Consider the following 12,800-nt stretch of genomic DNA (forward strand, 5'->3'; position numbering starts at 1 on the left):
ACAGTCATGTCTTCCCTAGAGCACTACTACATTTCATCTTTAATACTGTGTATTAAAAGCCAGGTGTGCTCGAAGCTAACAGTGTAGCATTATGTGTAACAGTAGCCTGCAAGCCTGGACACAAAAACACGCCTAAAAACACCAAAATTGTTGAAGGCTTTTCATTTTTCAAAACATACAGTACAAAACACTGATAACAGAGCAAATATGAGCAAGGTCACAATTAGGAAAGCAAACTCACTGACACGTCTGCTGATGTCTACTGAATATCTATGAGGACAAGAAGTCTTATCTTTGCTGCTCCCCCTAAACATTATCTGCAGTTACATGCTACTCAGCAAGCTGGATTCTATCGTTTTGGTGGTTAAGATTTCAAATGTCAGTGACATCAAATGAACTACAGACACATATCCACAGAAAGATAATATATAGCTTACTCAGATATTCTTTGTTCACAAGTACTTTTCAGTTTTTTCTTGTTCAGTTTTGAGCCACACTATATCTGGGCCATGTCAGGGAGTTCCAACTCAAGCTCGCTGAGGTATTGGCTGCAGTTGGGGTCACCTCTCACAGTTGGGGCTGATGGGATTGGTTGGCCAGTCTGAGGGTTGACGCACCAGCACTCACCTCTCTGACCATGGAGAGACATCTTGCACTGAAATATAAATGAATGTATTTTAGTTAATCTCTTCACATGAATCTGTTGTCCTCAAGCATCTGTATTTTTTTTATCGTTATGGCAGAACAGTTAGAAACTAACTAGTATAAATTCACATTTAAGGATATAGTAATGAGAAGTAACTATTATGTTGTTGTTGTTAATATATAACAGATTTTTATTGAAAGTGGTGGCAGTGATGCTTTACCCACCTTTTCACATCTAAACACCCTCTTGCCTCTCTTACCACCCTCATTCCCATAAATCCCAGTCACCTGTTTGAGGTTATACTGCCCCCTCTTGTCACAGTTGGGTATGTGCAGAGCGTACAGGTCTTCCAGTGGACCTCGATTATCCCTGAAGGGCATTTTGGATATCCGCTCAAGGACCTGGTCGAGCTCCTGCTGACACTGAGTCTTGAAAATAGAAAAACAACAAAAAAAAGTCAGGCCTGTGTAGTCAGAGCAGAGAGGTGGAATTCATCTCATTTTTTTAAAGATCCTTTTTGTTTTATTTCAAAATAATAGATAAAAAAACTTTTTTTTGCATTTACACAACCAAAAATTATTCCAAGATACATCAACACAAAGATGTATTTGAAAGCCAATCTGCACATTTTGACACGGCATATCAAGTCTCACATAAAACACCCAAGCACACACAATAAGCCAAAGGCTTTTCTGTAATGAGCATATGTATTATGATTCTTGCCAGTAACGAATAATAATTCTTGCCAGTGACCTCAGGTTTACCTCACATTTCTGTTAAGCCAAATGTCTTGTTGAGACACTTATAAAGTTTCTGGGAGAGCAATAACCTTTAAATGATTTTTCTGGCAGATGGAAAATACCACAGTGCTGGTTAGAAATGCCCAGGGTTCAACTGCGAGTCCTAGCTCCAGGATACAGAGCAGGTCAAGTGTATTTAAGGTCAGAAAATATCAGCTTTTTGATCAAGGAGCAGCATTCTTTGGGAAAGCTGACTGGAAGAAGAGAGAAAAAAAAACATTTATGCATTAACTGTGATTTGAATCATCTTCAGCTGCTGCACCAGAGGGACTCTGCATCAGTTTTACTCATCAAGTCATTTTTAACATAACATGCCAAAAAATCAACTGATTGAAGCTTAAATGTGAAAATTTCTGGTTTTCCTATTTTTCTACAAATTGTATATGTTTGGGTTGGGAAAAAGTCAGGAAATTGTGATGGCCAATTTTCAATATATTTTGGTATTTTATAGACCAAATGATTAATCAATTAATTAAAAAAATCAAAAGATTATAGATCATAATAACAATAAAAGTCAGCTGCTGCCAAAACTCTGCTCTGCTTCACCTGTTTGGGCCGAGTGGGTTTCACTTCTTCCACCTTGTTGGTCTTCATCTTGGTCTTCATCTCCTGTCTGTGCTGGCGTACGGCACTCTCTTTGGGACCCAGCCAGGTGGCCTCTTTACTGGGCTTCCTGATGGCTGGGATCTCACTCACACCCTGCTCAGGCAGCAGCTCCACAGTCTCACCTGCCATTTTGGAGACACCACATAAAACTTTAATGTACAATACAGAATGAATACATCGTCAAGAAAGTGATATAGCTTGCACTTTAAATAATGTACTGCCAACAGTGCTGCACGGTCAAAAATACAATATAATAATACAATATTTTCCTTATAGATGCTGTGATAGACATATTAGCAGTTAATCTCTGACATTTCAAGACAGTCTCTCAATGCAGATTGCAACAGATCGGGCTTTAAAGAGGCTAAACGTGGGCCGAAAGGAGTTCCAAATTGCATAGATTATTTGTCAGAGTGACAAAGTGTGTGGGCTGGTCTGCTGTTTTGGAAATGGCTAGATGGTTGAGGTTCAGAAGCGACCCTAACCCTGCATTCTGAGCTCCTTAAGGAGCTTCCTTTTGATAGACAACAGAGAGAAATGCAAGATTTATCATAAAAATAACCTCATCATACTTAAATGTTTGTACGTTTACAAGTAAAATTATATCGATTAGATAGAAAAGTTTTATTTAACATGTTTTTTGGTCATTTTGATAGTTTACATATAATTTAACTAATTTCTTCCTTTCATTTATGCCCCCTACTTTTAGCTTTGCTGGGGAAAGTGTGGGACAAGAGAAGGTTTGGACGTTTCTGTAGTTTCCCTCCGAGAACGTTAAGTGATTGGTCTTGGTCAATGTCAGAAGGCAAATTGCCAATTTGGGGAAGCTGATGCAGTTCACCTGGGCCTCCAGGATATAAAAGCTGGCACACTTTCAAGTTTTTTTTTTTTTTTTGCAGCTGGTGTCTCTGCTACATCTCTTTCTTTTCTTTTTGTGCAAATCAAGGCTTGTACATTGCACAGATCACACAAACACACCCTGCTTTCCAACATTTCCAGCTCTTTTTGTCTATTTGATTTAAATTCATATTTGGGCCATTTTATTTATTTAGTATATGGCAAATTTCCACATTGTCACAATTGACATTTTGACTAAAGATAATGTTGGAGGTAGAAATAGGCTCTGGAGTGTCCAAACTGCTGGTAAAGTGCTCTGAAATGCATCAGTAAAATCAATGAGTCACTAAAATGATGAGTCACTAGAATGAAGGAACCACATGCAGCTTTGTTAACAAGCTTGTGGGCTTAGAATTGTTGGCCACAGCTGAACTTTAGTCACAGTCAGGTTTCCATGGTTTCTTTCTTGCAACTAATGTGATTCAGTTTATGAGCATATGTTAAAGTGGTGATAAAGGAACACAAACGTTGATATCATTTAGAGCTTCATGCTTTTCAACTATTTGTATGTTGACAAATACATGCATCTTCAATGAAGGAACTCATGAGGATGCACTGCAAACCAAGACCTGAACCAGGACCTGAGTGAGGTCAGAGTTTATTGTGTTGGGTAGCGTCTAAAATATATAACACCTGAGTGGATCTAATCGTGCTCAATTGTCATGTATTAAAAGAATGTTATAAGATAAAATTCAGGTTTGTGACAAGACCAAAACAAACATGTGAGTACAGCAATATAGAAAGGAAGGCCAGTTGTCCATGGTCTTTGGGAATAACACTTAAAGAGCAAGGAATTTATGTAGCAAATTTCCCACTCCTCTTATCCAACAAAAAATGCATCGCATTTACTGTTTTTGGTCATATCATAAAACCCGTCAGCCAAGTCCCTATGGCCATCCATTGTTTCCTCCAGACGGTTTTCATTGACTTTGACCATCCCCTCTCTCCTTGGAGTCTTGTTAAACATCAACCTAAAAAAATACCCTCTCTTCAAACAGATGGAGCAAACAATGTGAGAGGCCATCAGGTCCAACCCAACATGTTGTTTCTGACAACAGAGCATACTTTGGGGCTGAGGGTTGCCTGGGAGTGAGTTGAAGAGGAGTGTCACTCCAGACCAGCTTATTTTAGATTTTAGACATTTTTAAATGATGCAAGATTATTTTCTCTGAATTTTGCAAGACGGTTTGTATTTCACATATGCAATACTTCACTTCACACCTGAAGAAAAAAAGGGAAATGAGCACAGACAGTAGAGAAGGTCAAACAGTGACTAGCCGACATTTTTGCAAGGACCAAGCTGCAACATGCAGACTTGTGGAAAGTTTGTAGGACAGGGAATGAAAGCAAGTGTGTGTTACTGGTAGTGGTAGTGGACTGGATAGGCATTCTCTGCACTCTGCAAGAGGTAAATTTGACATCCGGCTGTCGAATATGACTACAAAAGGCCTAAGAGAGAACGGGGAAAGGAAATTCCAAAAGAAGCAATAACAAGGTGCTGGCGCCTTTTGCCATTGGATAGATTTGGTGTTGTTGGACTTCAGTTCCCCCTATGACGTTCCACCATGCTCTCTCTGGCTTGTCTTTGAAGACTGAGTTTCTTAGCAAAAAAGGGGCAAAAGTCAACTGAAATCAGGTGTGCGCTCACATATGTGTGTGCACACGCATGTTGCACAGATAAACACGCAACAGACTCAGGAATACTGGCGGCTGGTGTGCTTTTTGTTTTGCTGTCTTACATAATCCCTCTAGTATCCAAGTTCAATACTATCACACCCTCTCTTCTGAGGAACCCTGAGATGTTCACTCAAACACAGTCTGGACAGGCAGAGGCACAACACACACACACACACACACACACGAAGGGACAATTTAGCAAAACCAGCAATCTCCCACTTGGATGTACATGCACACAAACGCAGAGGGTCAGGACCCCACTTTCAGGGGGGACTAGGCCTCTGTAGGACACGCCATTCCACAGGGTGGGCTGGGGATCAGCAGTATCAACAGAGCAGCAGGCCTACTGTCCAGTCTGCTGCTTGAAATAATCCTCACACAATGACTTAAGAGACTTCCTTTCTATATCTGATCCATGTCAAATTCCCAGATGGCACCTAAGCCAGAAGTGTCATGTCTGATTGTCTGATTCTGGTCAACTGAGCAAATGGCAGACTTGGCCAGTCATGGAGTATGGAAAAGTTGAATAAGGTATTGCAGTATTTACATGGGTCGTTTTAGAGTCAAGCAGATATTAATCTTCTTTAATTCAACACAATTGAGCTCTAATAAATATCTCAAAGCTTTGTTTCCTCCCTGCACCTAATCACAGTCTTTTGAAGAAACTGCTATGGACCCCAAAACCTGTCTTTGCAGATTCAGTGCAATATGAAACAAATTAATTTGAGCCTCTATTTAATTCCATAGATATCCAGTAACTTAAATAAGCTAACATCAGAGTATCTGTAAATATGCTTGTGCACAAAGGTTTCTGAACTGCAAACAAAGACATGAGATAACCACCATCTGACTCTGAATAACTAGACTAAACTACCCCTTTAAATTTCAGAATGTGCAAATCATTAGAAAGGTACATCTTTCTATTCACCTTTTTAGACAATTTTAAGGTGTGAGATGGGTCATGTGCCACTTAAGATGTTGATGAGAAGCACAGCACAGAGTAGCTGCAGTCCGTCATCCATTACAAGACCTAGTGGGACTACAAATACAAACTCAGTGTGCGTGTGCAGAGTGCAGATATGTTTACCTTCCAGGCTTTCTGGCCAACAACAGTCCTCTAAAAGCAGGTTTTGGACAGGCTCCGACATGTACGTACACACTGAGTCATCAAAGACCAGGCATCTAGCTCACAACCAGCACCGCTGGGTGAACTCTAGGATGAACATACAGGACCTAAACTAGGCCGCAAACCAAGGCAAGCTGGAGCAAATCGAATCTGTAGGGCATCACATGCAGCTACCCCTGACAATCATCCCACATCTTGGGAAGGGATATGAGGGATGTGGGTGGACAGGAACCACAAAACCTCCTGGGGATTAAGAACTGTTGGGTTTTATCCACCATCCTATTCCAATGTTGATGTGTCAGCTGTTGGATGAAGGCCTTGTACCTCCAAAATAGAAGGAAGAAAAATGTTTTTAATGGTGCTGCTGCTGATGATAACCGGAAATGATCTGCACTGTAACTTCAACTAATAATTTTACTTAAGCAGCAATATTAATATTCCTGGAGTGGAAAAAATAAGTTCTATTTACATTTACTACCTAGACTTTGAAAAGCAGTGAAATGAAACTAAATGAACTATTGAGAGACCAAGACTGCATCCCTCTACTAATCCAAATTTCAGCTATATACATTCTTTTTTATATTAACACATCAATGAAGACATTAGGTCCTGTTTTAAAAATACTAACATGTCTATAATGTGTAGAGCTAATAAAAGATCACTTTGCACGTCTGGCCTTATAGCCTCATGAGGTGACAGCAGTGTATAACAGCACAACTTATGTGTATGCTGCACATTCAATAATGTGTTCTGCAGACATTTTGGTTAACCTGCATGAGCCAATTGTGTGTTTTTCTTGCAAATAAAAACTATAATATTTTTCAGTGAAATCTCTCAATAAATATTGGATTCCTGTAACATTTAGCGCTGAGTTGTCCTGCAGCTGCACCAGCAGGTCAGAGCTTTCACTTATTGTGTGAAATATCACTCAGTTTTATGCCGATATTTATCATTTACATGTGATGCCTTGGGTTTTCCACCTGTACCATTATGCCTAAAGTGTGTGTGTGTGCAGACTGAAGTGTCTTTATACATAGGCTATTTGACATACTCTATACAAACAGATATCAGAAGTAATTATAACTTGAATATTTTTGAAGACATGGACAATGGCAATATAGCGAGAACACAAAATGTCATCTCACCATGTAAAACTATTAAAACAAGCTTAGAAACTGCCCCTCCACTCTGCAACGCCCCTTCAGTGTCAGTAGCATTTCAGACAGTGTTTGTATTGTCTTAAATCACCCTAGACCGAAAAGGAGGGTGGGAAGCTATTTTAGATTTCAATAGGCACGAGGACATTCTTGGCATGGGTACACATGAAGTTAACGCCTGGGGGAAGATGGCACAAATGCCCTTGTTTTTGGAGTAGGGGGATTATCTGGGAGCTATTTCAGTCCTGTGGGCTCCGTCTGGACACCCCCGCAGGTACCCAGGAATGCCCCTTGTTAACTAACAATGTTATTTCAGCAACCAGATGGCAAAATAGGTCCCACCCCACCTTTTTTTCCATACAATTTTTCCTCCCTCTAATGGCTTTTGTAACAGTAGTGATAGAACAAAACTTTGTCAGGTTTATACCAAAGCCATGAACATCACAATGTCAACATGTCACACTATTTCTGGATGAGTTTGGGGTGATAATCAATGACTTGGATCTCAGAGGGCACCACCATATTTACTTTTTCTCATTCAGGAGACATTTCAGTAACCAAATATGGGCTCTGTTTCAGCTACGTTAATGAACTTATTCCCTTTCAAGGTCATATATGGTATAATCCCAGTCAAAACAGCTAAACGCATCCAATCTGATTAAAGGGTCCTTTATTTGGATCCAGGTTTCTGTGGAAACAGAATATCAAGTGATTCTGTGCATGAACACAGAGGGTTTTGGGAAACTTGTGGGTGTTAGTTTTAAAGGGGGAGACTTTTCAGCTTTCGACATTTCTGTTGAATCAGTCCCAAGATACTCTATACTTGATGAAAATCGTTCCTCTTAAGCTGCTTGTTTACAAAAACATTTGTAAAAAAGAAAGGCTATCACAGTGTGCAAATGTCTGATACAAATATTAAAACCAAGAACAGAGTGGGCTCAGTGGGAAATAGCCTACAAATATCTCACCCAGCTTCTCAGTATGATTTGATGGTTCTCTCTGCCATACACAATCAGAAATAGAACAGCTCTGAGTTTTAGACTGTTGGTTGGACAAAATACGACATTTAAAGATGTCAACTTGGACTGTGGGACTCCGTTCACATGTGGCAGACCAAACAATTGATCAAGAAAATAATCAGTGCTTATAAAGCACTACTTATTGAAACTAATGTTAACGTGTATAACTGCACTCTCTGTCCAACAGCCTACTAATAACATTGTAAATTTAAATGTGGATACATTTTCAGTGTATCCCATGCCTAATAAATTTCCTGCTGATCTAAATGAGACAATTTAAAAGTGGTCTATGCAACAAGTTCATTTCTAAGATATTTATGAGGCAATATCTGTCACTTGCTTACAGAGTTCCTAATATACTATAATAAGTTGCTTTAATAATTTAAAACAGTCAACAAACAATTTCCTGTTGTCTTGAACACAGAAGATAAAAAGCCAGTGCTGTGCAGTGCGTTTGATCCAATCAGATATGAAGCCTGTATAAAAGTCATATCTAACAAGATGTATTGTGCCTTCCTTGTTATTTTTTGTTATAAATTTTCATTTGTAATTGATAAGGGATTGGAATGAAATAAGCCAGAAAACAGAATATCAGGATGTTGAGGTTTATGAAAAATCAAATAAAGCAGCTGCATTACTTCATCCTTTGTTCTATACCCAGGGTGTCAAATCTGCTCAAGAGTCACTGCTCCCCCTGCCCAGCTAAATACAATCCCTTCATTATTGTATTATCAGCAGCCCCTTTTCTCTAATTTACAGATTAATTCCTGGCACAAAAGAGATGCAATGGAAAGCAGCCAGAATGTTAGTGTGCTCTCAATCTTCCAGCAGCCCCTGTGAGCTGATTTCTATCAAGCATTTTATTACCTTCTCTTTTTTCTTAGTGGCTGAGTAGAATTTATTACAGGAAATCAATTTTGTCATCTAAAAATGGGCCAAATGAAAGCAGGATATTGACAGTAACCATCTGTAACACCAAAAGTAAGTTTATAACGTCTCATTACAAAACCTGAACTGAAGCATGAGACAGCTGAGGAACAAGTGTTGATACAACAATATTCTATAAGTGAATTTTGAATTCAGTCTGAGGTTTGACTTGGGAAAAGGGGGATTGTTGCAGCCTATTCAGACCCACTTAGATGATAAATATCTTTTTCTTTCATCTTTTGACCTTGAGAAAGCTGCACACTTCACTTAGACCACTTACTGTAACACTCTATACTTCTGTCAGAAATTGCTCTTCCATCTGATGAACAGCAAGGCTTTTATCCAAAACAACTCTGTATCCAGGCTTCAGAGCCAATTTCTAAGCTTTTAGTCTGTTTTTGAACACGTCTAACTACATCTCAGACCTTTCAACTTGCAAGCTGAAGCAAAGCCTGACCCAAATTTCAGGACAAAAATCAACATCTAACAAACAGCTTTCTTGCAAGCAAGCCTTTGCATGATGTCTCCACGCATTTTGTGTTTTGTTATTTGTCTTGTTTAAAGGGGGCTATGGAAATAACATTTTCAGATTAAAGGTCATATAAATGTAGAATGAAATCATCAGCCTTGATGGCTCATTGTCATGATTATTAAATCACGTGTTGTTAAGTACTTTTTAATCTGCTGGGAACACAGAGTCATTACAGAGTTAATCTCAATACTGTAGTAGTTCCAGGGGTTTAATGCCAAAATAAAAATGTCAGTCTGGAGTTCAACTCTGATAAAACCTGGATTTGGTCAAGAGTAGAAATCACTAGCCAGCTGACTCCACTGGACACTCGTAGCCTGTGGACTTTGCAGCCTCAAATTCAGCCAGTTAATGGGACTGTTTTGTTTACTTTTCTTCTTCACTGTGACTTGTCTTTGTTTAAACACAAACCACATGAGCCTAGCTGGCTCCATTGGTCTCATCCCGTACATACATCCAGCTTATTTCCCAGGTACACAAGCCAGCAAACATCAGTCAGTGTCACCAGGAGTTTATGGTCATGTCTGGTCAAAACCTAAAGACCACTTTTCCAATCAATGCAGAATCCCTTCTGCTGCCACTTGGTGTTTCTTTTCCTCCAACCCCTGTGGAAATGTCAACAACAATAATAAGATGTCCTCTATGTCCTTCCCACTGACTACAACTTTTGGGAGTCTTGCAGAACACTCTTTTAATCTCTGGTAGAGTGTTTTAAAGACTGATTTTTGGAGAGATACTGGGAAGGACTGTGGGGGGGGGGGGCAGCTGTTTGGAACATTGCTGAGGTTAACTTGTTCCTTGTGTTTCACTCACTTTAAACAGGTCTATGCAACACATTTGTCATGGGTGTAAGAACACCTACCATGCGAGCATAATTCAGGTCTTTTTTGCAGAAGGTAAGACATCCCACACCTCAAGTGCACAGGAAAGGACAGAAACAATATACTAATGCACCACCAATGATCTAAGAAAGTGCTGGCAGTACAAACATCAAGATTATTGTAAGTCTGTAGGTGAATACTGATGACTATGGTTTTAAGCTGCTCCACTGAAATCCAATGAACATTAAAATAATTCAGTACAGGCATAATGTCATGTGTAACGTCGTGATCATTTTAAGAATGTCGACTGTAGCGCAAAGTAGTGAACAGAACTTCGTTTTAAGTAACAGTCGTTATTTTACACAGATATGGGCTCAGCCTTCATGACAATGCAGTATTTCTGCACTATTCCTCAGGCTGGTGTCTAGACAGATCCATTAAAAATTGATAGAATAAAACCAGGTTTCCATTAAACTAACCGCTGGTTTGCTCACGGTGTTCCTGGCTGTAAGTGGTCGTCTCGGTGTCCACTTTACGCCGGCACTGCCCCTGGCCCTGCACCAGTTGCTCCAGGGGAAGCTCCGAGTCGGGTGTCGGGTAGCATCGCAGACCAGTGGAGCACCTCGGGGTGTAAACGCCGCACATCTCGCCCTCTTGCCGGGCGCACACTGGACAGCACCCGCAGCCCGGTTCGCGCACTATCTCCGCGCAAGTCTCGGTGAGCTTTGGGCACAGCGCCTGGCGCTCCGCGGTGCAACTCGGGCAGCGGAACACCATCTCGGTCAGAGAGGCACCAGCGAGAGACGCGGAGAGGATCAGCAAACTGCAGCACGACAGCATTGTTATGGGCATTAGGTTTTTGGTCATTATCATGGGGCAATGGAAGGCAATCCCAAGTGAAAAATGGGGAAGAAATGTGCATGCGAACAGGTGAAGCCGGGGGCTAGGAGGTCTGCTGGGTCCTACAAAATCCCAGGTTTGCTCTCGGGGCCACATGTAAGGTACAGGGTTTAGTAAAATATTTACATACATATACATTACAGAGTACTCAACTGATAACAGGCTGTGCCACTGTGCCCATTATATACTTTATTTAGTCAATTGGCTCATTAGGCCCAGAATAATGAATTTTCAGACAGAAAACAGGCTCAATGTTTCCCCTAAAGGGAAAGCACCACAAAATGGTCTTAAGCAAACTTTAACCCATGGCTCTGTGGTCCTAATTCATTATTCAATTTTGACCCCAAAATGTAGTTGCTATAAATTGCTTTGGGGTTTTGGTACTAGATGTAGGTATTATCTCATTGTTACAATAGTGAAATGCTGTGAATCACTATTTCCTTCTCTGGCTTCAGGACAATATAGAAAGAGAACACTCCACCACCAATGACAACATCTGTGTCACCACTGTTATCATAATTAGGTGAGATAAAATAGTCAGTCCCAAACAGGGAAATTAATGTGTCAAGATAGTCAGCTTTAAATTTCCTACCAAGCCTTCCAAGTTCTGCTGCTGCCCAGTTGACAGACATTGCATTACTATAGTGCACTTGTTTTAGTCAGCATAGTCTGCTCCAACTTTCAGAATGCATAAATAATCAAACAAACAAAAGGACTATGTTCTTACCTGGAAAGACCTCCAGCCACCTATTGTGGCTCAAATGTCCATCACCAGTCACTTAAAAATCAACTTATACATACGTGCACAGTAATGCCACATACATTAATGCTACCTATTGATTGGTGAGGCCAAGCATTGACTATCTACTGTCCAGTGCAGAAGATAAATTTGTGTTTATCCAAGGGCATGTGTAACTTTACTGTGCAGATATACGGTAAATGCATAATATTTTGTTCAGTGGGTCCCCTCTGATTTAATACTATTTGGCCCTATTCACGACTGGCATCCTGGCTCACCTTAGGGGTAGAGGGCAGGAGAAAGGGCACATTTGAAGCTGTCTTGTATCTTAGGGGTGTGAGTTGGGGAGATGCCCAGAGGGCTGTTTGCACATAGATCCTCATATGTCATTTTATAAAACCATAAATGGAAAAGCAGCAGGAGACAAGGCCTGGCATTTTATAAATACAAGTCTGGGGGTGAGGATTTGTGCTGGGGATGGCCACTAAACAGCCCTAATGGGCCACAGTATCTGCCCATGTGTGCAAAGTAATCTCCACCAAGGTCAGTTACTTAAATTCCTCCCCATGGAACTGTTAAGCAAACACAAACGCTGGATAAACTCCTCATTGATCGAGGAAGGTATGGGATCACTGATGGTCTAAGAGTACATGTGCCTCAGCACATATACAAAGAGACTTTTTGTATGCTTAAATCTTCACCTTTATTATCCCCCAGACAAATCATATCTTAACATTAGGAGCATATGTTTAATTAATATGAAATCCTCCAGTTTCTAGTTGTTAGCAGAAATAGGAACATCGTAAGCATTGCTGTTCACAGGATAGCATATTTGTTTTGGAATTGCTCTTTGTGACTGAGAAGTAAATAACTGCTAACATGTAAGCAAATAAACAACTAAATATCTAAATGGAAACACATTCCTAGATTTCTCTTTCCGTGAAAGGCTCAGTCCA

At 40.3% G+C, this 12,800-nt stretch overlaps 1 protein-coding gene across 1 annotated transcript; it reads right to left on the reverse strand.

Annotated features, from left to right (window-relative positions):
• igfbp2a (insulin-like growth factor binding protein 2a) lies at window positions 1–11,120 on the reverse strand. Its single transcript, XM_026302204.2, has 4 exons — window positions 10,685–11,120; window positions 1,993–2,174; window positions 934–1,074; window positions 1–655 (listed from the first exon to the last, which is right to left on the reverse strand). The coding sequence occupies exons 1-4, from the start codon at window positions 11,076–11,078 to the stop codon at window positions 497–499; spliced, it is 876 nt and encodes a 291-aa protein (XP_026157989.1). The 5' UTR covers window positions 11,079–11,120; the 3' UTR covers window positions 1–496.
• Between the last annotated feature and the right edge of the window lie 1,680 nt (window positions 11,121–12,800).

Source organism: Mastacembelus armatus, chromosome 2, assembly GCF_900324485.2.
Source record: "Mastacembelus armatus chromosome 2, fMasArm1.2, whole genome shotgun sequence".
Lineage (NCBI taxonomy): Eukaryota > Metazoa > Chordata > Actinopteri > Synbranchiformes > Mastacembelidae > Mastacembelus > Mastacembelus armatus.

Bases quoted from the DNA above. Each gene is read 5' to 3' on its own strand.
- igfbp2a (XM_026302204.2), bottom strand. From the start codon at position 11,078: ATGATAATGACCAAAAACCTAATGCCCATAACAATGCTGTCGTGCTGC. The intron at 2,175-10,684 runs GTTAGTTTAATG...CCAAAATGGCAG, and splicing joins ACACCGTGAGCAAACCAGCG to GTGAGACTGTGGAGCTGCTG. The intron at 1,075-1,992 runs GTGAAGCAGAGC...TCTATTTTCAAG, and splicing joins AACCCACTCGGCCCAAACAG to ACTCAGTGTCAGCAGGAGCT.